The following is a 24,614-nucleotide window of genomic DNA, read 5'->3' as shown; positions in this document are numbered from 1 at the left end:
AAATTGAAAGACCAGATAGTCATTCATTCATGCATTTAACACCAGATACTATGAAGTGCAGGGTATGTGAAAGTGTATGCAGCACACACGTGCACTGCTCCCATGGAGACCACAGTCTATTGTTTACAAAGAAAATATGTATTAAATGGCGATTTGTGTAATAGAAACAAATAAGAGGATAAGAAGAATATGAAGTGGGGAAGAGGTTGCTAATTTGACATATAAATAGATGATCAAGAAGTCTCACCAATAAAATGGCATTTGAGCAGATGCCATACAAGGAGTACCCTGAGAATACAAGAAAGTATGAGGTGTATCATGGGACTATCAAAGAAATAAACGAAATCTACCAGAACTTAGAAGAGTCATATTTGGCCTGAGTAACCATGGCTTTTCTTCATCTATGTGTATACAACCAATCCTTTTAAGTATATCTGCCTTAGTATCTTTGCCTGAATTAACACCAAAGCTAATGGCTTACGGTTTGGGAAATGGACCACCTCCTGATTTTCAAAGTAGGAAATGAAGTCAGCTCTAAGTGACAGCACTTCTCATGTTCCTCACCGTGAAGAATATCCAGTGATGGTGAGCAATCTCTTGTGTAAATTTATTCGTTCAGGAATTTTGAGTTTTCTGGAATGTAAGCACATGGGCATTTAACCACGAATTTTCACAGATTCCTTAGCTGTCTTTTACAGATGTGTTTCACCAATGTTTAGTCTTTTCAACTAGATTTTTTTTTCCTGTTTGAAAGACTGAGGGGGAAAAAAAAAGGTTGAAAAGTTCCAATTATCAAAACATAATGATTCTCTTGTTGGGGTGAGCACTGGGTGTTATATGTGGGGGATAAATCACTGGATTCTACTCCTGAAAAGATTGCACTACATGCTAACTAAATGCCATGTAAATTAAAAATAAATAAGTAGGGGTGCCTGGGTGGCTCAATTGGTTAAGCGTCTGACTTGGGCTCAGGTCAGGATCTCGCGATTCAGGAGTCTGAGCCTGAGTCGGGCTCTGTGCTGACAGGCAGCTCAGAGCCTGGAGCCTGCTTCAGATTCTGTGTCTCTCTCTTTCCCTCTGCCTCTCCCCCACTTGTATTCTCCCTCCCCCCCCTCAAAAATAAATAAACACTCAATAAATAAATAAATTATATATATATATATATATATATATATATATATATATATATATATATAAGCACAGGCTTTGAAATAAAATATCTGGGTTCACATCTCAACTATGCCATTAAATAATTGTGTGGCATTGCATGAATTACTTAAAATCTCTCTGCCTTTGTTTTCTAATATTTCTAAAATGTGATGCTGAAATACAGACCTCCTAGTCCTATTGTGGAGATTAAATGAAATGTGGAAAGTACCAGACAGGAGGTGGCAACAGCTCAATAATATTGGCCATTATTATTATCCCTCAGACCTACACTTGTCAACTTTTAACAGCAGACTTATCTTTCTTTAGTCTTTTTCTAGTAAATATGCAATCAGCATGTTTTTATTTATAGAGGTGAATGTCTAAGCTTCTCTAGCTCTTTCAAAGTGGTTTAATGGATGCTACAAGGTACATCTTTCTTTGAGATATTAATTATATCAAGTGAGGCACCGTATCAAACTGGCAAAAGGCTATTTTGACTTGAATATCTTGAAGAAGGCATTCTTTTAGTTACATTTTTTTTTTCTTTTATTGAAGTGTAGTTGACACACAATGTTACATTAGCTTCAGGTATACAACATACTGATTTTGGCAAGTGTATACATTATGCTGTGTTTATCACAAGTGGAGCTAGCTACCATCTGTCAAAATACAATGCTATTACAATACTGTTGGCTATATTCCCTATGCTGTACCCTTTATCCTGTGACTTGTTCATTTCATAAGTGGCAACCTGTACCTCCTACAGGATACCTTTGCTATCCCTTTACCCCCTCTTTTCTGGGAACCATCATTTTGTTCTCTGTATTTATGAGTCTGTTTCTGCTTTACATGCATCCATTTATGTTTTGTTTTTTAGATTCCACTCATAAATGAAATTATGTGGAATTTGTCTTTCTCTGTATGACTTACTTCACTAAGCATGATACACTCTAAGTCCAACCATATTGTTGCAAATGGCCAGATCTTCCTTTTATGACCAGATAATATTCCATTGTATGTTTATACCACCTCTGAATCCATTTATTATGGGTGGATACTTGAGCTGCTTCCATATCTTGGCTATCGTAAATAATGCTGCAATATACATAGGGGTTCATCAATGTTTATAGCAGTGCTATCAACAATAACCAAATTATGGAAAGAGCCCAAATATCCATAGACTGATAAATGGATTAAGAAGATGTGGCATGCATATATATATATATATATATATATATATATATATATAATGGAATATTCCTCAGTGATCAAAAAGAATGAAATCTTGCTATTTGCAATAACATGGTTGGAACTAGACTGTATTATGCTAAGTGAAATAAGTCAGGGAAAGACAAATCTCCTATGATTTCACTCATATGTGGAATTTGATCAACAAAACAGATAAACATAGGGGAAGGGAAGGAAAAATAAGATAAAAACAGAGAAGGAGGCAAACCATAAGAGACTCTCAAGTACAGACAACAAACTGAGGGTTGCTGCGGGGGGGAAATGGGTAGAGGGATGGGCTAAATGAGTGATGGGCATTAAGGAGGGCACTTGTTGGAATTAGCCCTGGGTGTTACATGCAAGTGATGAATCACTGGGTTCTACTCCTGAAACCAATACTGCATGGTATGTTAACTTGAATTTAAATAAATAAATGAAAAATAAATAAGTATAGGGGTGCAGATATCTTTTCAAATTAGTGTTTTTGTGTTCTTTGAGGAAATACCCAGAAGTAGAATTATTGGGTCATATGGTAATTCTATTTTTAATTTTTTGAGGAATCTCCATCCTGTTTTTCACAGTGGCTGCACCAACTTACATTCTCACCAACAGTGCCTAAGGATTCCTTTTTTTCCACATTCTTACCAACAGTTTTTATTTTTTCTCTTTTTGATTCTAGCCACCCTGACAGGTATAAGGTGATATGTCACTGTGAATTTGATTTGCATTTCCCTGATGATGAATGATGTTGAACATCTTTTCATGTGTCTATTGGCCATCTGTAGGTCTTTTTGGAAAAATATCTATTCAGGTTCTCTACCCATTGTTTAATCAGATTGTGGTTGTTGTTGTTGTTGAGTTGTATAGGTTCTTTATATATTTTGGGTATTAACCCCTTATCAGATATATCATTTGCAAATATCTTCTCCCATTCAGTAGGTTGGCTTTTCAATTTGTTGATGATTTCCTTCACTATGGAAATTCTTTTCATTTTGGTTTAACCCCAATAGTTGTGTTTGTTTTTTGGTTTTAGGGTTGTTTTTTTGTTTTTTGTTTTTTGTTTTTTTTTGACTTCTAAGATTTTATTTAAATTCAAGTTAGTTAACATATAACGTAGTATTGGTTTCAGGAGTAGTATTTAGGGTTAGGGTTAGGGTTATTTGTTTCCTTTGCCTAGGAGACATATGTAGAAAAATGTTGCTAAGGCCAATGTCAGAGGGTTTGCTGCCTACATTTTCTTCCAGGAGTTTTATGGTTTCAGGCCTCACATTTCGGTCTTTAATCCATTTTGAGTTTAGTTTTGTGTATGGTGTAAGAAAGTGGTCCAGGTTCATTCTTTTGCAGGTAGCCGTGCAGTTTTCCCAACAGCATTTGTTGAAGAGACTAGACTCTCTTTTCCCCATCGTATAGTTTTGCCTCATTTGTCATTAATTGACTGACCCTGTGAGCATGGGTTTATTTCTGGGTTCTTTTTTTCTGTTCTATTGGTTTATGCGTCTATTTTCGTGCCAGTACCACACTGTCTTACTTAGGACAGCTTTACAGTATATCCTGAAATCTGGGATTGTGATCCCTCCAGCTTTGTTCAAGATTGCTTTAGCTATTCAAGGTCTTCTGTGGTTCCATACAAATTTTAGGATCATTTGTTCCAGTTCTGTGAAAGATGTTGTTGGTATTTTGATAGGGATCGCATTAAATCTGTAGACTGCTTTGGGTACTACGGGCATTTTAACAATATTAATTCTTCCAATCTATGAGTATAGAATATCTTTCCACTTGTTTGTGGTGTCTTCAATTTCTTTCATCAACATTTTATAGTTTTCAGAGTGCAGATCTTTCGCCTCCTTAAGGGTTAAGTCTATTCCCAGGGCTTTTTAAATGATTTTTGATGCAATTGTAAATAAAGTTGTTTTCTTAATGACTCTTTTTGCTACTTTGTTATTAGGGTATATAAGAACAACCAATTTCTGTGTATTAATTGTGTATCCTGCAACCTTGGGGAATTCATTGATCGGTTCTAATAGTTTTTCATGGGATCTGTAGGATTTTCTGTATACAGTATCATGTCATTTGCAAATAATGAGTTTTACTTCTTCCTTACCAATTTGGATGCCTTTTATTTCTATTCTGCCTGCTTGCTGTACCTAGGGCTTCCAGTACTGTGTTGAATAAAAGTGGCAAAAGTGGACATCCTTGTCTTGTTCCTGATAGAGGAAAAACTCTCAGTTTTTTACCATTGAGTAGAAGGTTAGCTGTGGGTTGTTCATATGTGGCCTTTATTATGTTTGTGCATGTTTCCTCTAAACCCACTTTGTTGAGAGTTTTTATTATGAATGAATGTTAAATTTTGTCAAATGCTTTTTCTACATCTATTGAGATGATCTTGATTTTTATTCTTCGTTTTGTTGATGTGGTGTATCATGTTGACTAATTTGCAGATATTGAACCATCTTCGCATCCCCAGAATAAATCCCACTTGATTGTGGTGAATGATCCTTTTAATGTGTTGTTGAATATAGTTTGCTAATATTTTGTTGAGGGTCTCTGCAACTATATTCATCAGGGATATTGGCCTGTAGTTTTGTTTTCTTTTCCTTTTCTTCTTCTTTTTTTGTTTGGTTTTGGTATCAGGGTAATGCCAACCTTGTAGTATATATTTGGAAAGTTTCCTTCCTCTACTATTTTTTGGAATAGGTTGAGGAAAATAGATATTAATGCTTCTGTAAATGATTAGTGGAATTTACCTGTGAATCCATCTGGTTCTAGACTTTAGTTTGTTGGTAGTTTTTTTTTTTTATTACCAATTCAATTTAGTTACTTATAATTGGTCTGTTTAGATTTTCTTTTTCTTCCTCATTCAGTTTTAGAAGATTGTATGATTCTATGAATTTTTTTCATTTCTTCTAGATTATTTGTTGACATATAATTTTTTTGTAATACTCTTACAATCCTTTATATCTCTGTTGTGTCAGTTCTTAACTACTCTTTTGTTTCTGACTTTATTCATTTGGGTCCTATCTCTTTCTTTCTTGAAAAGTCTAGCTAAAGTTTTGTCAATTTTTTTAATCTTTTTAGGGAACCAGCTCTCCATTTCATTGATCTTTTCTATTTCTTTTTTAGTGTCTATTTTGTTTATTTTTGCTCAAATCTTTATTATGTCCTTCCTTCTACTAGCTTTGGGCTTGTTCTTTTTCTAACTCTTTTAGGAACAAGGTTGGGTTTTTTGTTTTAGACTTTCCTTATTTCTGGAGGTTTGTTTGTATTGCTATAGGACTTGTCTCTTAGAACTGCTTTTGCTACATCCCAAAGACTTGGGACTGTTGTGTTTTCATTGTTATTTGTTTCCATGCATTTTATTTCTCCTCTGATTTCTTCATTGACCCATTGGATGTTTAGTACTGTGTTATTTTGCCTCCATATGTTTGTGTTTTTCCACTTTCTTTCTTGTGACTGGCTTCTAGTTTCATACTGATGTAGTCCAAAGGATGCATGATGTAATTTCAGTCTTCTTAAATTTAGTAAGGGTGTGTGTGTGCGCGTGTGTGTCTTTGTGTGCATGTGAGTGTGTGTGTGTGTGTGTATGTGTGTGGTCTAATATGGGATCTTTTCTGGAGAATTTTTCATGTGTATTTGAAAAGAATGTGTATTCTGTTGATCTTGGACGGAATGGTTTATATATCTGTTAAGTCCATTTGGTCTAACGATGTCATTCGAAGATACTGTTTTTGTATGCATTTTCTGCTTGGTTAATCACTCCATCAATGTAGGTGTTACGGTCTTCTATTAATGTATAATTATCAGTTTATCCCTTTATGTCTGTTAATATTTATCTATTTAAGTGCTCCAATGTTGGGTGCATGGATATTTACAATTGTTATATCCTCTTGTTGGATTGACCCATTTATCATTATGTAATGCCCTTTTTCTGTGTCTTATTACAGTGTTTATTTTAATGTCTGTTTTGTCTGGTATGAGTACTGCTACCCCAGCTTTTTGTTTGTTTCCATTTGCACCGAATATCTTTTTCCATCTTTTGACTGCCAGTCTGTATGTGACTTTAGGTCTGAACCGAGTCCCTTGTAGGAAGCATATAGATGTGTCTGGTTTTTCCATTCTGTCACCCTATGACTTATGATTGGAGCATTTAGGTCATTTATATTTACAGTAATTATTGATAGGCATGTACTTATTACTATTTCTAAATTTTTAAAATTGTTTTTATAGTATTTCTCTGTTCCTTTATTCTTCCCTTTTTCTCTTTCCTGTGATTATAACTTTTTAGTGTTATGCTTAACTTTCTCTTTTTAAAAAAATTTTTTTTAATGTTTACTTTTTTGAGAGAGAGAGAAAGACAGAGTACTTGTGGGAGGGAGGGGCAGAGAGAGAGGGAGACACAGAATCTGAAGCAAGCTTCAGGCCCCGAGCTGTCAGCCCAGAGCCTGACACAGGACCCCAAAATGTGAATGTTTGTTTTCTTGATGTCATCCGGAGGATCCCTTAACCTACTCATTTTTTAAAAATTTTCCTAATTGCGTTCAGCCTGTGTTTTCCATTACCATGTCTCCCAGGTCACTGATTTGTTCTTCTGCGTCTGCTAATCTGGTGATTCCCACTAGTGAATTTTTCATTTCAATTATTGTGTTTTCAACTCTAGTTTGGGCTTTTTTGTTTTCTTTCTCTTTGTTGAAGTTATCAAGGAGTTCTTTCGCTCTTCTCTCCAGTACAATAAGCATCTTTATGATTATGACTTTAAACTCTTTATCAGGCATATTGCTTATATCTGTCTCATTTAGTTCTTTTCCCAAGGCTTTGTCTTACCCTTTTGTTTACAGGATGCTCCTCTGTCTCCTCATTTTACTTGACTTTCTGCATTTGTTCCCATGAATTAGGCAACACAGCTACTTCTTCTAAATTTTGAAAGGATGGTCTTGTGTATGGTCGTTCCCTGCATAGACTGTGTGTGCCTGGTGACTTTGGCTGACTGGACCTGTGAAGGGCCTGGGCTGTGAGTCCCAGAACACTCCATGCTGGACTGTCCTGGCAGCATGGCCAGAGCTATAATAGGCCTTGGCCAGGGCAGACCCTGGGCTCCCTGCACAGAGGGCATCCTGACAGAATGGCGAGGCTGAAGTGAGTGTCATCCAGGGAGTCTCTGGGCTCTCCACGCAGAGGGTGCTTGGCAGGATGGCTGGAGCCATTGGTGCAGCCATAGGTGCAACCGGAGGGATCCTGGGGCTGTCTGTGTAGAAGGTGCCCTTCACTCTAGGTCCTGGAGCTGAGGCACAAGCTGGGGGTCCCAGGACACTCCATGTAGGGGACTGGAGTGGCTGAGTCAAGGTGGCATGCAGGCCAGTGGTACTCTTCCCAGGAGATGCCCTAACAGGACAGCTGTAGCTGAACTGAGTGTGCACACCAGGGCAGTCCTGGGGCTCTCCATGCAGAGGGTGTCCTGGAAGGACAGTTGAAACTGAAGTGGGTGCAAGTCAGTATCCAGGGGTGCCCCCATGGAGGGGTGCTCTGGCAGGGTGGCTGGAGCTGAAGCAGGTATGGATTGGGAGATCCCCGAGTGCTCTGCATTAACAGAGCTTTAACAAGCTGCCTGGAGGGGAAGGAGAAACTGCGTCGCTTACCAGCTTCTCTGACCCGGAGAGAGTTCCAGCAGGTCTCCCATTGTTTGGGAGAAGTTGTGGGACTGGATCTTTTGTATACTAGTTTCTCTCTTTTTTTTTTAATTGTTTTGAGAGAGAAGGGCAGAGGGAGAAAGAGTAGGGCAGAAGGAGAGAGAGAGAGTAGGGCAGAGGGAGAGAGAGAGAGAGAAAGTGAGTGAGTAGGGCAGAGGGAGAAAGAGTAGGGCAGAGGGAGAGAGAGAGAGTAGGGCGGAGGGAGAGAGAGAGAGGGTGGAGGGAGAGAGGGAGGGAGAGAGAGAGTGAGTAGGGCAGAGGGAGAAAGAGAGTAGGGCGGAGGGAGAGAGAGAGAGTAGGGCAGAGGGAGAGAGAGAGAGAGAGAGAGAAAGTGAGTGAGTAGGGCAGAGGGAGAAAGAGTAGGGCAGAGGGAGAGAGAGAGAGTAGGGCAGAGGGAGAGAGGGAGGGAGAGAGAGAGAAAGTGAGTGAGTAGGGCAGAGGGAGAGAGAGAGAGTAGGGCAGAGGGAGAGAGAGAGAGTAGGGCGGAGGGAGAGAGAGAGAGTAGGGCGGAGGGAGAGAGGGAGGGAGAGAGAGAGAGAAAGTGAGTAGGGCAGAGGGAGAAAGAGAGTAGGGCAGAGGAAGAGAGAGAGAGTAGGGCAGAAGGAGAGAGAGAGGGAGAGAGAGAGAGAAAGTGAGTGAGTAGGGCAGAGGGAGAAAGAGAGAGAGTAGGGCGGAGGGAGAGAGAGAGTAGGGTGGAGGGAGAGAGGGAGGGAGAGAGAAAGTGAGTAGGGCAGAGGGAGAAAGAGTAGGGCAGAGGAAGAGAGAGAGAGTAGGGCAGAAGGAGAGAGAGAGGGAGAGGGAGAGAGAGAAAGTGAGTGAGTAGGGCAGAGGGAGAGAGGGAGAGTAGGGTGGAGGGAGAGAGGGAGAGAGAGAGAGAGAGAGAGAGAAAGTGAGTAGGGCAGAGGAAGAGAGAGAGTAGGGCAGAGGGAGGGAGGGAGGGAGAGACAGACAGACAGAGAGACAGACAGAATCTCAAGTAGGCTCCATGCTCAGCATAGAGCCCAATGCAGGGCCGGATCCTATGACGCTGGGATGCATGATCTGAGCTGAAAACGAGAGTCAGACTGTCAACTGCCACGCAGATGCCCTACTGGTTTCTCTTTTAGACTTTTTCTCTGCCCTGGGGCAGATGAATCTGCTCGGTCCCTCAGTACCGTCCCTCCCCACCACAGTTTGCAGTGTTGGGGTTGGGGAGTCCCTTCATTACCACGTCTCCCTCTCTCTTGCTGTTCTCTGTGTGGTGTCTCTATCTTGTGAGCAGTGGGAGCTGTTCATTCAGCCCTTGGTTCTTCTGCAGGTGGAACTGTGCTTAAACACGTGCAGATTTGTTGTGTCCAAATACGAGGTGAGTTCAGGATCTTCCTATGACGCCATCTTGGACTGGAACTCTCCTCTTTTAGCTACATTTTAGGTGCTTTAAGCAGCTCTAAGGGACACATGCGTGCGCGCGCGCGCACACACACACACACACACACACACACACAGCTGGGGTCAGGAACATTGCCTCAGTCTCTGCTTACAAATTCCAGAATATAGAGTATAAATTGGACATTGTAGGGAGGGTAATGGATGCAGCTGAGAAAGAATAAAGTTTAAGGACTGTTGTTAAGAGATCATATAAACTGGTATTAAGATGTCTTTGACCATGTGAAAGTTGCTTCAATGTGTAGAACCTCAGTTTCTCCCTCCTTATGCAGGGTATTTACCTCACAAAATTGTAAAGATTATATGATATCTGTAAAGTATTACCCAAGTGTTAGTCATAATTATGAAAGCCATTACTGTATTGCATTTAGAGATGCAAGATGCTTCTGCCGACTTCAGGATAACAAAGGCTCTCTCGCAGACTCCCTCTAACCAATTTGGTGAATATTCTCCATTCCCTTTATAAACACACCTGTGGTGTTCCCTGGCATCTTGAAAACTTGCAACTAGTGAGCTTCAATTTAGCGTGCCTGTGTGTTTCTTCTTCCATCAGTGTCTGTCACTGCTACTTGTTCTTATGCTTCTGCCAAAGAATTAAATATTATATAGATCTGTAAAATGGCAGAGTGAACAGAAAGCTATAATTTTATGAGCCCTTAGTTGAAAGTTTCAAGAAGGTTCAATGAACTTGAGCGGCTACAATAAAAATGGCAGCTGAATTAAATGCAAGTAAGACTAGGGGCACCTGGGTGGCTCCGTCTGTTAAGCATCCGATGCCTGGTTTCAGCCCAGGCCATGGTCTCATGGTTGTGGGATGGAGCCCTGCATCAGGCTCTGTGCTGACAGTGTGGAGCCTGCTTGGGATTCGCTCTCTCCCTCTCTGCTCCTCCCCTGCCCCTCCCTCTCTCTCAAAATAAATAAATAAGCTTAAAAAAGGGCAAGTGAGACTCCTATAAAACATGGGGAGAAAAACCCCAGCAGTAAAATCTAAGAGGCTTCTCTACCTAGCTTGCTTTAAAGAATCTGAAACTAGAAATTATAGATGATGCAGTGGTTTCTACCACAGGCCTGGCCTTTCCAAGAAAGAATTCCAACTGGGGAGACACATATTTAAAAAGTTGAAACCTCTGTCCGGTATCGGAAGGTTAGTGAATAAGTGTATATTTATGTTTGAAGTTAAAATTAAGTATTAAAGGTAATACTTTTCATACAATCATTTTCATGATTCCCTGCTCTACCTGACTTGACTGGATGAGAGGGCATCTACTGTGTCTTTGGTTGTACACAACCACAAGGGCATGAAATCTGCAAAAATGTTTTTCAGATGGGAAGATGCCAGTATAGACATCCAGAGATGTCCTCCAGAATTGAAATGTTAACAGTCTATACCACTGAGAGCTGGGGTGTTAATAGTCAGGATTTCCTTTAGCAAGAAGCCTTTATGTGTCATAGCATTGGGTGGTACCAAGTCTTTTTTGGGGGGGAGCCTGGATGACCCAGTTGGCTGAGCGTCTGACTCTCGATTTCAGTTCAGGTAGTGATCCCAGGGTTGTGGGATCCCCATATGCAGCATGCAGCCTACTTAAGATTCTCTCTCTCTCTCTCTCTCTCTCTCTCTCTTTCTCTTTCCCTCCCTCTGCCCCCTCCCCAACTTGCACTCTGTCTCTAAACTTTTAAAAAAAATTATAGTCTTTTTTTTAGAAGTACTTGGCTTAGAATGTTTTTCAAACTATGAGTTGCAAAATAAGTTTGGGTCATTAAAAAAAAAGGAATCGAATAGAAAATAGAATGTATCTCAAGTTAAAAAGGTAAGTTTGAAATTACATAAAGTTCAGCATGCACTGGCTAAGACAAAAGCTAGAAGTAACTGGAAATAAAAGAAGCAACATATTTTTTAAAACAAATTTTGTATAGCGGGACAAAAATATAGATTAGAATAAGACATAAGAAACTTTGAGGATGAAATGACTGAAGTCAAGGGTTTGCTTTAAAATGCTATAGAAGGGGCGCCTGGGTGGCGCAGTCGGTTAAGCGTCCGACTTCAGCCAGGTCACGATCTCGCGGTCCGTGAGTTCGAGCCCCGCGTCGGGCTCTGGGCTGATGGCTCGGAGCCTGGAGCCTGTTTTCGATTCTGTGTCTCCCTCTCTCTCTGCCCCTCCCCCGTTCATGCTCTGTCTCTCTCTGTCCCAAAAATAAATAAAAAAACGTTGAAAAAAATTAAAAAAAAATGCTATAGAAGAGGGGCGCCTGGGTGACTCAGTCCACTAAGCATCTGACTTCCGCTCAGGTCATGATCTCGCGGTGAGTTCGAGCCCCGCGTCAGGCTCTGGGCTGATGGCTCGGAGCCTGGAGCCTGCTTCCGATTCTGTGTCTCCCTCTCTCTCTGCCCCTACCCCGTTCATGCTCTGTCTCTGTCTCAAAAGTGAATGAACGTTAAAAAAAATTTTTTTTAAATAAAATGCTATAGAAAAAAGGAAGAAAAACGGGGAGAGGGAAGAAGGGAGGGAAGAGGAGAGAGAAAAGTACACAATATGATATACTCTGGGGAACAGATATATGGGGGTTCATTATACTATTCTCTTTACTTTCTTACATGTTTGGTAGCACACTTAAAAATAGGGGTGCCTGGGTGGCTCAGTTGGTTGAGCGTCTGACTTCAGTTCAGTTCATGATCTTGTGGTTCATGAGCTGTGCTCACAGCTCAGAGCCCACAGTCTGCTTTGGATTCTGTGTCTCCCTCTCTCTCTGCCCCTCCCCCTTCCCTGCTCATGCTCGCTCTCTCTCTTTCTCTCAAAATAAATAAACATTAAAAAAAAAAACCTCAAAAATAGAAGGAAAAATGGATGTTGTAAACGCTTCGTCATGTTTTGGGTTCTGATCACGTTTTATCTTTTATAGGTACTTTCACTTAGGTTAGTTAGAAAAACAGAGTGTATAATTAGCTCTTAATTGGTAAGTAGCTCTTTAGCTTCCGAGTCCCGGAATAGACCTCACTGCCTCTGCCTGCAGCTGTGATCCGCAGCCGTATTGACTCAAGAACCCTACATGCGTGCACATGTGTGTCCCTGCGCACAGGACAGAATTCCAGGGACAGCTCCAGACCCACGAAACAGCTTTGCCTATTCCTGAATTGAAACATTTTCAACAAGCACTTTCAGAGCGAAAGAAAATCAATCCAAACTGAGCTCTCTGAATATTCATGACAGCATTTTTATACCAAGTACTGCCACGAACAATGGTTCATGGACTTCTTTTCTTTTCCAGGAAGAACTGGAACGATGGCTTGTGCCTGCCTTATTGCCAGTGAAATATTTACAACTGCAGAGGTACGAAAGATGTGACCGCAGGCTCTGTCTTACGCTGATTGAGTTCGATAGTTCTGAAACCTCACTGGTAGGACGTTAAGATGATTCTTTGAGTTGTGGCGCCTAACAGAGTTGTAATTGGGGAAGCAGTTATTAGAAAGCCTGGTTTTGATACTTCCTTGTTTAACTCGCACTGGTTAGCAACTGACCTAGGTGCTTCTTAACTCTGGGCCAGGACTAGAGTGAGGTCAGTGAAACACTCACTTCAGGCACAAAATTTAAGGGAATGCCAAAATTTTCAGTAATTAAGATAAATAATCTAATGCATTATTTTTCACGATCAAAACGAATGCAAAAAAAATCCATGGTATATACAGTAATACCCAACATTTTATTTTATTTAAATATTTTTTATTTTAGACAGCGAGTGAGAGAGCAGGGGAGGGGGGCAGAGGGAAAGAATCTCAAGCAGGCTCCACGTGAGGCTCAATGCTGTGACCTTGAGATCATGACTTGAGCTGAAGCCAAGAGTCAGACACTCAACCTAGTGAGCCACCCAGGCATACCAATAATTCTAACATTTTAAATAAAGACGGCTCAGGCGCACCTGGGTGGCTCCTTTGGTTAAGCGTTCGACTCTTGATTTCGGCTCAGGTCATGCATGATCTCACGGTTTGTGGGGTTGAGCCCCAAGTCAGGCTCTGTGCTGACAGCACGAACCCTGCTTGGGATTCTCTCTCCCCCCTCTCTCCGCCCCTTCCTGCTTGCACTTGCTCTCGTTGTCTCTCTGAAAATAAATAAATAAATTTTTAAAAACTAATAAAATATGTAAATAAAGACAGGGACACATAGGGACAGAACTAAGATGAGGTAGGGTCAAGCAGTCCAAGTGCAAAAAAAAAAAAAAATTCTACAATCGTAATGCTTCCTTCACTTCACCTCATCCCAGCCCCGCTCTTATGCCCCCAGTTAGGGGACTTCCTCCTTCCTCACAAGAATAATATCAAGACTGGTTTGATAAGTTCTCTAAAGGACTTCAGACATCCTTAGAAGTAGTAGGCAGGAGTGCCTGGGTGGCTCAGTTGGTTAAGTGCCCGACTCTTGGTGTCAGCTCAGGTCATGATCTCGCCGTTTGTGAGTTCGAGCCCCGTATCAGACTCCATGCTGACGGTGTGGAGCCTGCTTAGGATTCTCCCTCTCCCTCTCTCTCTGCTCCTCCCCTGCTCACACACACATTCTCTCTCTCTCAAAAAATAAATAAATAAACTTAAAAATAAAGAGGTTCTAGGTAGATAAAAGGTACATTTTGCCATGCAGAACAAAGTCTCTCCTGTGTGTTATTAACTTCTCATAATCACTCTCTGTGGGGTCTGTGCCCTCTGGAAATTTCTGCGAAGAGAGGGTGGGCTATTTCTATTTCTTAAAGTGGGCTTCTCAGTCTTCGTTCCACCATGATCCTGCTGAGAAGCTCCCGCTGAACAGGGGCGCCCAGCAGTTCTGCTCCCCACTTGGCCCACAGTCTGAGAAGGGGCCTTCACATTGTCCATGTGGCCGCCCTCTAGCGCCACCTTCTGCTTTGTCCCTAATTTGAGACACACAGGTTAGGAAAATGGGTATTGGACAGTGTTTTTCAAACTGGATCCAATCGATCCGTGAGCTGTAAACTCCATTGGGTCGTGACTGGCATTTTTAATAACAAAATGGAATCGATTAGGATGGAAAATAGCAACAGGTAAGTATTGTTTTGTGAAACTTTGGCTTCAGTCGTGTGTGAGTGTGTGTGTGTGTGTGTGTGTGTGTGTGTGTGTGTGTGTGTAACAAGCCTGCATGTGGCTTGTTGTTGTTCACTTTATTTGGGGCAGCCTCTGCTCAGAGGCTGCTGACTTAAGGAAATAATGTGCCCTCAGAACTTTTAAGGATGCCTTACAAGGAAAAGAACGTGCAGACGAACCTTGATTGTGTGGCCCCCTTTTCTGTAGGACAGCCTTTATTATTTTGGAGAACGGCGAACAGATAAAAGCACCAGCACGAAATATCAAGGAGTTGAGACTCCTTCTCAGGTAAGTTGTGTTTTTTACAAGGGGATTCTTCGGGAAGTTGGTTAAGATTGGCAGCTATTACTTGGTTTCATTTTAGATTCTTTTCCTCTGGAGATCAGGCAGCCTGACTCTGGTGCCTGTGATAGGCCTTGATCCCTCCCAGGGCCCGAGAGCCACAGCTGGGGCCCTCCTGGTGCTCTGCAAACACAAAGTTCTCCCAGGGCATCCGTGGTCCATTTTATATTGGTCATTGCTCACAGAGTTCAAGAGTTGATTCCCTTCCCAAAGTAGGAAGGTCTGATTTCTAAGATTCCAGACCCTTGAAGATTATTGTAAGTCACTAGCCTTTGATTTTCCTTATTTTTCTTAAATATGAAATTTATTGTCAAATTGGTTTCCATACAACACCCAGTGCTCATCCCAACAGGTGCCCTCCTCAATACCCATCACCCACTCTCCCCGCCCTCCCACCCCCCATCCAACCCTCAGTTTGTTCTCAGTTTTTAAGAGTCTCTTATGGTTTGGCTCCCTCCCTCTCTAACCTTTTTTTTTTTTTCTCCTTCCCCTCCCCCATGGTCTTCTGTTAAGTTTCTCAGGCTCCACATAAGAGTGAAAACATATGGTATCTGTCTTTCTCTGTATGACTTATTTCACTTAGCATAACACTCTTCAGTTCCATCCACGTTGCTACAAAAGGCCAGATTTCTTTCTTTCTCATTGCCACGTAGTATTCCATTGTGTATAGAAACCACAATTTCTTTATCCATTCGTCAGTTGATGGACATTTAGGCTCTTTCCATAATTTGGCTATTGTTGAGAGTGCTGCTCTAAACATTGGGGTACAAGTGCCCCTATGCATCAGTACTCCTGTATCCCTTGGGTAAATTCCTAGCAGTCTACTGCTGGCTTATAGGGTAGGTCTATTTTTAATTTTTTGAGGAACCTCCACACTGTTTTCCAGAGCAGCTGCACCAGTTTGCATTCCCACCAACAGTGCAAGAGGGTTCCCGTTTCTCCACATTCTCTCCAGCATCTATAGTCTCCTGATTTGTTCAGTTCAGCCACTTGACTGGTATGAGGTGGTATCTCAGTGTGGCTTTGAAGTTGAGCATTGTTTCATGTGTCTGTTGGCCATCTGGATGTCTTCTTTAGAGAAGTGTCTATTCATGTTTTCTGCCCGTTTCTTCACTGGGTTATTTGTTTTTCGGGTGTGGAGTTTGGTGAGCTCTTTATAGATTTTGGATACTAGCCCTTTGATATGTCATTTGCAAATATCTTTTCCCATTCCGTCATTTGCCTTTTAGTTTTGTTGATTGTTTCCTTAGCTGTGCAGAAGATTTTTTATCTTCATGAGGTCCCAATAGTTCATTTTTGCTTTTAATTGTCTTGCCTTTGGGGATGTGAAGTAAGAAATTGCTGTGGCTGAGGTCCGTGAGGTTTTTTCCTGCTTTCTCCTGTAGGGTTTTGATGGTTTCCTGTCTCACATTCAGGTCCTTTATCCATTTTGAGTTTGCTTTTGTGAATGGTGTGAGAAAGTGGTCTAGTTTCATCCTTCTGCATGTTGCTGTCCAGTTCTCCCAGCACCATTTGTCAAAGAGACTGTCTTTTTTCCATTGGATATTCTTTCCTGCTTTGTCAAAGATTAGTTGGCCATACGTTTGTGGGTCTAGTTCTGGGGTTTCTATTCTATTCCATTGGTCTATGTGTCTGTTTTTGTGCCAGTACCATGCTGTCTTGATGATTACAGCTTTGTAGTAGAGGCTAAAGTCTGGGATTATGATGCCTCCCGCTTTGGTTATCTTCTTCAAAATTACTTTGGCTATTCGGGGTCTTTTGTGGTTCCATACAAATTTTAGGATTGTTTGTTCTAGCTTCGAGAAGAATGCTGATGCAATTTTGATTGGGATTGTGATGAATGAATAGATTGCTTTGTGTAGTATTGACTTTTTAACAATATTTATTCTTCCAATCCATGAGCGTGGAATGTTTTTCCATTTCTTTATATCTTCTTTAATTTCCTTCATAAGCTTTCTATAGCTTTCAGCATACAGATCTTTTACATCTTTGGTTAGGTTTATTCCTAGGTATTTTATACTTCTTGGTGCCATTGTGAATGGGATCAGTTTCTTTATTTGTCTTTGTGTTGCTTCATTATTAGTGTATAAGATTGCAACTGATTTCTGTACATTGATTTTGTATCCTGCCACTTTGCTAAATTCATGTATCAGTTCTAGCAGACTTTTGGTGGAGTCTATCGGGTTTTCCATGTATAATATCATGTTATCTGCAAAAAGTGAAAGCTTGACTTCATCTTTGCCAATTTTGATACCTGTGATTTCCTTTTGTTGTCTGATTGCTGATGCTAGAACTTCCAACACTATGTTAAACAACAGCGGTGAGAGTGGACATCCCTGTCCTGTTCCTGACCTCAGGGGGAAAGCTCTCAGTTTTTCCCCATTGAGGATGATATTAGCTGTGGGCTTTTCATAAATGGCTTTTATGATGTTTAAGTATGTTCCTTCTATTCCGACTTTCTGGAGGGTTTTTATTAAGAAAGGATGCTGAATTTTGTCAAATGCTTTTTTTCTGCATTGATTGACAGGATCATATGGTTCTTATCTCTTCTTTTATTAATTTGATGTATCACACTGATTGATTTGTGAATGTTGAACCAGCCCTGCAGCCCAGGAATGAATCCCACTTGATCATGGTGAATAATTCTTTTTATATGCTATTAAATTTGATTTGCTAGAATCTTATTGAGAATTTTTGTATTCATATTCATCAGGGATATTGGCCTGTAGTTCTCTTTTTTGCTGGGTCTCTGTCTGGTTTAGGAATCAAAGTAATGCTGCCTTCATAGAATGAGTCTGGAAGTTTTCCTTCCGTTTTTGTTTTTTGGAACAGCTTGAGAAGGATACATATTATCTCTGCTTTAAATGTGTGGTAGAATTCCCCTGGGAAGCCATCTGGTCCTGGACTCTTATTTGTTGGGAGATATTTGATAACTGATTCCATTTCTTTGCTGGTTATGGGTCTGTTCAAGTTTTCTATTTCTTCTGGTTTGAGTTTTGGAAGTGTGTGGGTGCTTAGGAATTTGTCCATTTCTTCCAGGTCGTCCGGTTTGTTGGCATATAATTTTTCATAGTATTCTCTGATAATCACTTGTATTTCTGAGGGATTGGTTGTAATAATTCCATTTTCATATATGATTTTATCTAAGCAACCTTATTGATAAGAATGTGGTAATTGCAGGGTACTTTAATACTCCACTTACTTTACATACTTTAATACTCCACAATATACTTTCTTCTGAGTGCACATGGAACATTCTCCAAGATAGATCACATACTGGCTCACAAAACAGCCCTTCATAAGTATAAAATAATTGAGATCATACCATGCACACTTTCAGACCACAATGCTATGAAGCTTGAAATCAACCACAGGAAAAAGTTTGGAAAACCTCCAAAAGCATGGAGGTTAAAGAACACCCTACTAAAGAATGAATGGGTCAACCAGGCAATTATAGAAGAAATTTAAAAATATATGGAAACAAATGAAAATGAAAATACAACAATCCAAACGCTTTGGGATGAAGCGAAGGCAGTCCTGAGAGGAAAATACATTGCAATCCAGGTCTATCTCAAGAAACAAGAAAAATCCCAAATACAAAATCTAACAGCACACCTAAAGGAAATAGAAGCAGAACAGCAAAGACAGCCTAAACCCAGCAGAAGAAGAGAAATAATGAAGATCACAGCAGAAATAAACAATATAGAATCTAAAAAAAACTGTAGAGCAGATCAGTGAAACCAAGAGTTGGTTTTTTGAAAAAAACAAAATTGATAAACCTCTAGCCAGGCTTCTCAAAAAGAAAAGGGAGATGACCCAAATTGATTTTCCTTTAAAGAGGAACTCAAGTCTTTCACAAACCCCTACTGGGGCAATTCAACTCTTGCAGAACATCACGTCTGTGTGTGTATGAGAGAGAAAGAGACAGAGGAGAGGCTGCTGTATTTTGAAAGTGAAAGAAGAGGGGAAATGAATATCTTTCAGAAATGTATTATATACCAGACACGATTGCACTTTGACATATATTATCTCATTTAATACTCAGAAAACCCATGTGAAATATATGCAGTTACCCTATCTTGTCCTTTTAAAATTGTTTTATGATGGACAATTTCAAACATAAAACATCAAAACAGGGGTGCCTGGGGTTCGAACCCCGTGTCAGGCTCCATGCTGTCACCATGGACCCTGCTTGGGATTCTCTCCCTCTGTCTCTGCCCCTCCCTGTGCTCACTCACACTCACTCTCTTATAAAATAAATTAATTAATTTTTAAAAAGTCAAGACAGTCTTATAATAAGTCCCTTATAGCCCTCACAGCACTTCAACAATCATTTTATCACCCATCATTCATTCCCTCCCCAATCTCCTCACACACACTCCCCTTCTCCACTTTTTCTCTGAATCTGGATTACTGTGAAGGAAATCCCAGCCATGAGATCATACTATCCCACGAGTATTTTAATATGACATCCAACATAGATTCTTGAGGGGAAAAAGCACCTTAAAACCATTTATCAAATCTAAAAATGTTAGACCTTAATAATGCCTTGATAATAACAAGTGGCTAGTGCATGTTTAAATTTTCATAATCATCTCAAAATGTTTCTAAAATGTAGTTTGCTTCAGTCAGGATCCAAACAAGGGTCACACATTTCATTTGGTTGCTATATCTCTTCAGTCTCTTGTAGTTTATAGGTTTCCCACCTGTCTCTTTTATAGCTTAAAATGTGTTTATTGCAGAAGCCAGGGTATTTATCCTATAGAGCTTACGACATTCTAGACTTTGTTGTAAAAAGCATGCATGTTCATTACCTCCTGTAATAGTCTCAAAAACTCTGAACGTAAAATGGTGCCCATTTTACAGATTGGGAAATGGAGGTTCAGGGAAACTAACTTTTTGAATCAAGACCTCAAATCCAGCTCTGTCAGACTCCAAAGCCAATTATAAGAGCCAAAGTAGGCTCTTATTTTTGTGTTTGGCGGGGGACGAAGTTATTTCACATTGTTCTCTAGCTGTTTGACTTCCCTACCTCTTGGGCAGGCAAGGCCCCTGCCTTACCTACCCATCTTAGCACCTTTTGCATCCCAAAGTGCTGTTTGTAGGGAACGCTTACTAAACACACTGTTCGTTGTATTAACTCCTGTTGTTTTAAGCTCCAGGAGAAGGAAGGATGGGGGGGCAAAAGCAGCCTGAGGGCCCTGCTGCGTGACAAGCCTTCCGCGGAGAGTAGAGAATCTGGTGGCAGGAGCAAGGGGATGTTAGATGCGACTCCTTCAAGGACTCTCCCTGTACATTTTCCCTTCCCCACCGCTTCTGTGCCATGCGGTCCCTCTCACTCCCGAACCGGCACACCAGAGGCTGCCACGGACTGTCTTCTGATTCGCTGGCATAACAGCACTCGGCCTCAGGTTTGAGCGCTGTGTCCTCAGGGCCCCAAGACAGCGTTCACTCCCTGGGGGGTGGCAAATTTCAGATACCATCACATTTTGGCTGTGCATGTGGCCCGTTCTGTGGACTACACTTCATCCATCCCTAGGCTACGAACTTGCTCGAGCGTTTCTCTTGACTGGCACTTTCCAATGGAAAGTGTGGCAGCTAATCTTATGAACCCTTCCCATTGGGTGGGAAAGAATCTGTGAGCTTTGGAGTCCGTTTGATTCCATGTCAGAACTCTTTCGCTTCTTGAGTGAAGGAGGAGTCGGGGAGAGGGGCGCCTGGCTGGCTCGGTCAGTGGAGCCTGCAACTCTTGACCTCAGGGTTGTGAGTTCGAGCCCTGTGTTGGGTATAGAGATTACTTAAAAACTAAAAAATAAAATCAAATAAATCTTAAAAAAGGAGTCAAGGAGGGGCCCCGTGAGCAGCTTGCCACAGAAGGACTCGGCAAAGAGAATCCAAGGCTTCCTTACAAAAATAGAATTGGGGAAATGGAAAGTGAGTAAACTCAAGCTGGCCACAGGGATAAGAGCATATGTGTCTGTTAATGGCTTGTGGAGGTCTTCTCGAGTTCTTTCATGACTGGGAGGCTACTCCTCACCAAACTACAGAGCTTCCTTTAACTCAGTCACCGCGAAGGCTCCACCCTCAGATTGACCTTTTTCACAGTTGCATCAGGTACATCTTGGTGTCATGTCATAGCTCTCGGTTGGTTCTGGTTAGATGCCCTCTCAGATATGAGCAGCCTAAAAGCAACACCTGGCTCCTTTCTTGTTACTTCCCCACAGCACTGAGTTCAGTATTTTTTTTTTAGGGTAGATATTGAGTCGTAAGGCAGCGACCATGAAAATGCTTAGTTCTATAATGACACCCAACAAATGTTTCCTTAGTGAATGATTGTCCTTAAGTTCTGTGTTAAAAAAAAAAAAAAAAGAAAAATCAGGAATGCCGAGTTTTTCATCTCCACTTAAATTGAGGCTTCTGTTGTTTTGCAGAGTAGATATGTTGGATATTTTGCGGATGTGAAAAATATCTACAACTTGAATCTCCCTGCCAGAAAAACACTCAAGATTAAAAAAATCGTTATTTATTCAATTCACGGTAAGTGCTTTACATACAATTGGAGAATTGGGCAGGAGGGGGCGATGTTCTTCGTTTTCAAGTGCAGGAGGGTTGCTCCTAGCCATCTGTACCGAAAATCCTAACTCATGGCTGTCCTCTCATGCATCCTTACATAGGCACCCCTCCCCCAGGAAGAGCCCAAGAGCCCTTTCATGTCCTCTCTTTTCCTTTCCCACCACCAACTAGGGGGCCCCCTCCCCTTCCCTTTTCTCCTGTTCTCATTGCTGCTTTGGCCTCAGCTGGGGGCAGACTTTTCAGAATAGGATCTCTGATGGAGAAGACAGGAAGGGCCCATGAGCCCTGGAGACCACTTCGTCCTCATACCCACCTTTACCTCAGGGTGCATCTTGGCAGAGGCGCCCTTGTATCATTTTCTCACATGTTCCTTTCAGAAACCCTCGTCTCATCACAGTGGTTTCTCCCTCTCCCCTCCTTCCTCCATCCATAGCCCTCTCCCCCCAGCAACTCAAGATGTCTTCCTATGTCTTAAATACCCAAAGACATCTGAAATGCCCAAACAACAAATGAATTTTGTTGCCACAAATTCTTTTTTATGAATAACTACCGAGTGCCTGCTTTGGGCCAGGTCCCATGCTAGTGTTTCCTTACCCTTAAGAAGGAGAGGAATGAGTACATGTAGATAAAAAGCTGGCCACAGTGTTGCGGGCACACAGAGACTGGGCCCTGGCCGTCAAGAAAGGTTCCTAGGGAGCAGCACCCAGGTCTACCTGAATCTACATGAACACAGAAAGAGTTGGGAGAACCTGGGTGCTATGGGGGTGTCTTATCAGTTATTACTGGAAGTAAAAATCCTTATAAATTTTTAAAAAACTCTTCGCCTTCTTCAAGAATGTCAGGAGAGACTGGGATCTACCATCACCCCAGGGAGGAAGGAGAATTGGTCAGACTGTCCATCTCTGGGGCTTGAGAAAGGGAGAAGAGGAGCAGGGAGGAATTGTCCTCATGGCTCTCTTTCTACATGACCCACCTCACTTCCTGCACTGCTCACAGGGGAGGGGGCAGAGCAGGGCCCCCTTGGTGGGGACGGGGATGGGGCCTCATTCTCGCTGCCATTGGTGCAGCAGGGGGCAATGCTCTGGCTCCCCAAAGTCAGATTGTGGACCATGTGGAGGTGCTGGGTCTCTCATGGTTGGTACAATGTCAGGGCATTGGTAACCATCCAGACAGCCTAGTATTTTTAGCCTTCTGGGGAGTCACACAAAATAAGATCTAGACTTTTTTTTTTAACATTTCATCCAATTATTCAGAAATAAAAGAATCCTTTAAAATATATTTTAAAAACTGCAGAGTCAAAAAATTACAGTTCATTAAAGTACAAAATGCTCTTTTCCAATTATTTATGTGTCCCTTCCTCCGCACCACACACATAGAGGTGGTGGTGAGGAATTTTAACGGATCACCCCAAACAGATCGCATAGGTTTCTGGCTTGCGAAAACAAGTGTCAACCCAGTAGCATTTGTTTCTGTGGGAAATTTGAGTCTAGGTTTCCAAACAAGCATTGTGCAGGCGGACCCTTGAAACACAGCCTGTTCTAGCAGAAGGCTGCCTATGTATATAAATGAGCAACTGTTTGTGAAAAGGTTTTGCAGACTGCAAAGTCCCCTGCGGAGTCCATCAGGACTGTTTCAGGGGCTGTGTGTGAATTAGGAGGGACGGGGTTACCGGCGGATCCTAATGGCTGACCTCAGAACTCCACGGCTGTGAGACCTCCCCAGGGTAGAACCAGGCTTATGCAACAGGTGTTAGAAGGTGGGGGACAGCAGCGCTTTGCTCCATTCCCTTTCCACATTCCGTGGGGTCCTGGAGAAAGAGTAAACTGCTTTATTCTACAGCCGGAGAAGCAACACAGTCGGCCATAGGAGCAGTTTCTTCCACTGAGAAATATAAACCCAATGACAAAACGAACTCAGTGGCATGAGAGCCAGGATTGTATCTGCGTGTATATTCTGCTTCAGTTTCCTCTTTGTTAATGAGACCAATAGTATCTATACAAACCTCCGTATTAAACAGGCAAATAGGCATTCAGTCCAGTGGAGTTTTAATATATTTTTCTAATATGAATAGTGAGAGTGGGAATAGTTTCTCAAAATTCTAAGCTTAAAAATGTTTTAGGGGCTCCTGGGTGGCTCAGTCGGTTAAGTGTCTGACTCTTGATTTTGGCTCAGGTCATGATCTCATGGTTTGTGAGTTCGAGCCCCACCTCGGGCTCTGCACTGACAACTCAGAGCCTGCCCAGGATTCTGTCTCTTCCTCTCTCTCTGTCCCTCCCCCATGTGCACTCCCTCTAAGTAAATATTTTTAAAAATTATAAAGGTTTTAAATAAGTTCTACAATTTCATGTTTCTCAGTCTGATATGATATCCTAAGACTGTGATTTCTCTGTTCATATTTTAAATTTTAGATAAGATCTGTGGAAACATTGTGTAGTTAAAACTGTAAGGCACAGATGTGGAGAACAAAGGAACTGACCCAAATGTAGGATCTCTGCAGGGGAAAAGTGGTAGAGAATTTCATGGGTTTGGTTTGCTAGTCTTGGGCTAACATGAAATGGATTATAAACGTCCAGTTTGAGATTCCTCATGTAGACTTCCAAAGTTGCAACCTCAGCAGTTGTTTAGTACAACGTGGGCCCAGGCTTGCAGAGCTGACTTAAGAAGGCCCACATGGTAGGTTAACATTCTTTCTGCAACCATGTAAATAATTAGGCCACAGCTAATGACACCAGCCTTTTGTTGTTTTTCTGTTTTATTTCACTTATTATCCTCCACCTGTCCTTCAAGCCCTATCTTCTAGGCTAAGAAGTTCTGTTAGCCCTTGGGGGTGGAGACTCTTGGTGCCCCATCAGCATCCCCTTGGATCCCCTCTAACATCTCTGTGCTCCCACCCCCCAGCTTCCACTCCCTTTGCTATAATCTTCAGAGAATTACCACTGGAGCCAATTCACCTATATGGAACCCAAAATGCCTGACAGTGACACCACCCTGTTGGGCAGCCCATAGCCATTTAGCAGGTGTACAAAAACCTAACTCTATTGCTTCAAAGTGTGACAAATTCGGCAGTACAATTTACACTAAAGAATTCCCCATGGATCAAGCTGAATCTGTTGCTTGAAATCCCACCCTTCCTTGGATCT

The 24,614-nt window shown here is 41.6% G+C and overlaps 1 protein-coding gene across 4 annotated transcripts in view; it reads left to right on the top strand.

Moving 5' to 3' along the window:
• LOC106972653 (phosphatidylinositol 3,4,5-trisphosphate 3-phosphatase TPTE2-like) overlaps positions 1-24,614 on the top strand; it is a 184,659-nt gene that overhangs the window by 139,497 nt on the left and 20,548 nt on the right. For all 4 annotated transcript variants that reach the window (XM_053214776.1, XM_027064747.2, XM_053214779.1 and 1 more), the window contains 3 exons: positions 12,747-12,808; positions 14,767-14,847; positions 21,333-21,438. In XM_053214776.1, the coding sequence (XP_053070751.1) occupies positions 12,747-12,808; positions 14,767-14,847; positions 21,333-21,438 (249 nt within the window). The remainder of the gene's footprint in view (positions 1-12,746; positions 12,809-14,766; positions 14,848-21,332; positions 21,439-24,614) is intronic.

The sequence above is a fragment of the Acinonyx jubatus genome, chromosome A1, assembly GCF_027475565.1.
Source record: "Acinonyx jubatus isolate Ajub_Pintada_27869175 chromosome A1, VMU_Ajub_asm_v1.0, whole genome shotgun sequence".
Lineage (NCBI taxonomy): Eukaryota > Metazoa > Chordata > Mammalia > Carnivora > Felidae > Acinonyx > Acinonyx jubatus.
Note: the sequence above shows the minus strand (reverse complement) of the source record. Positions and strands in the feature narration are given on the sequence as shown.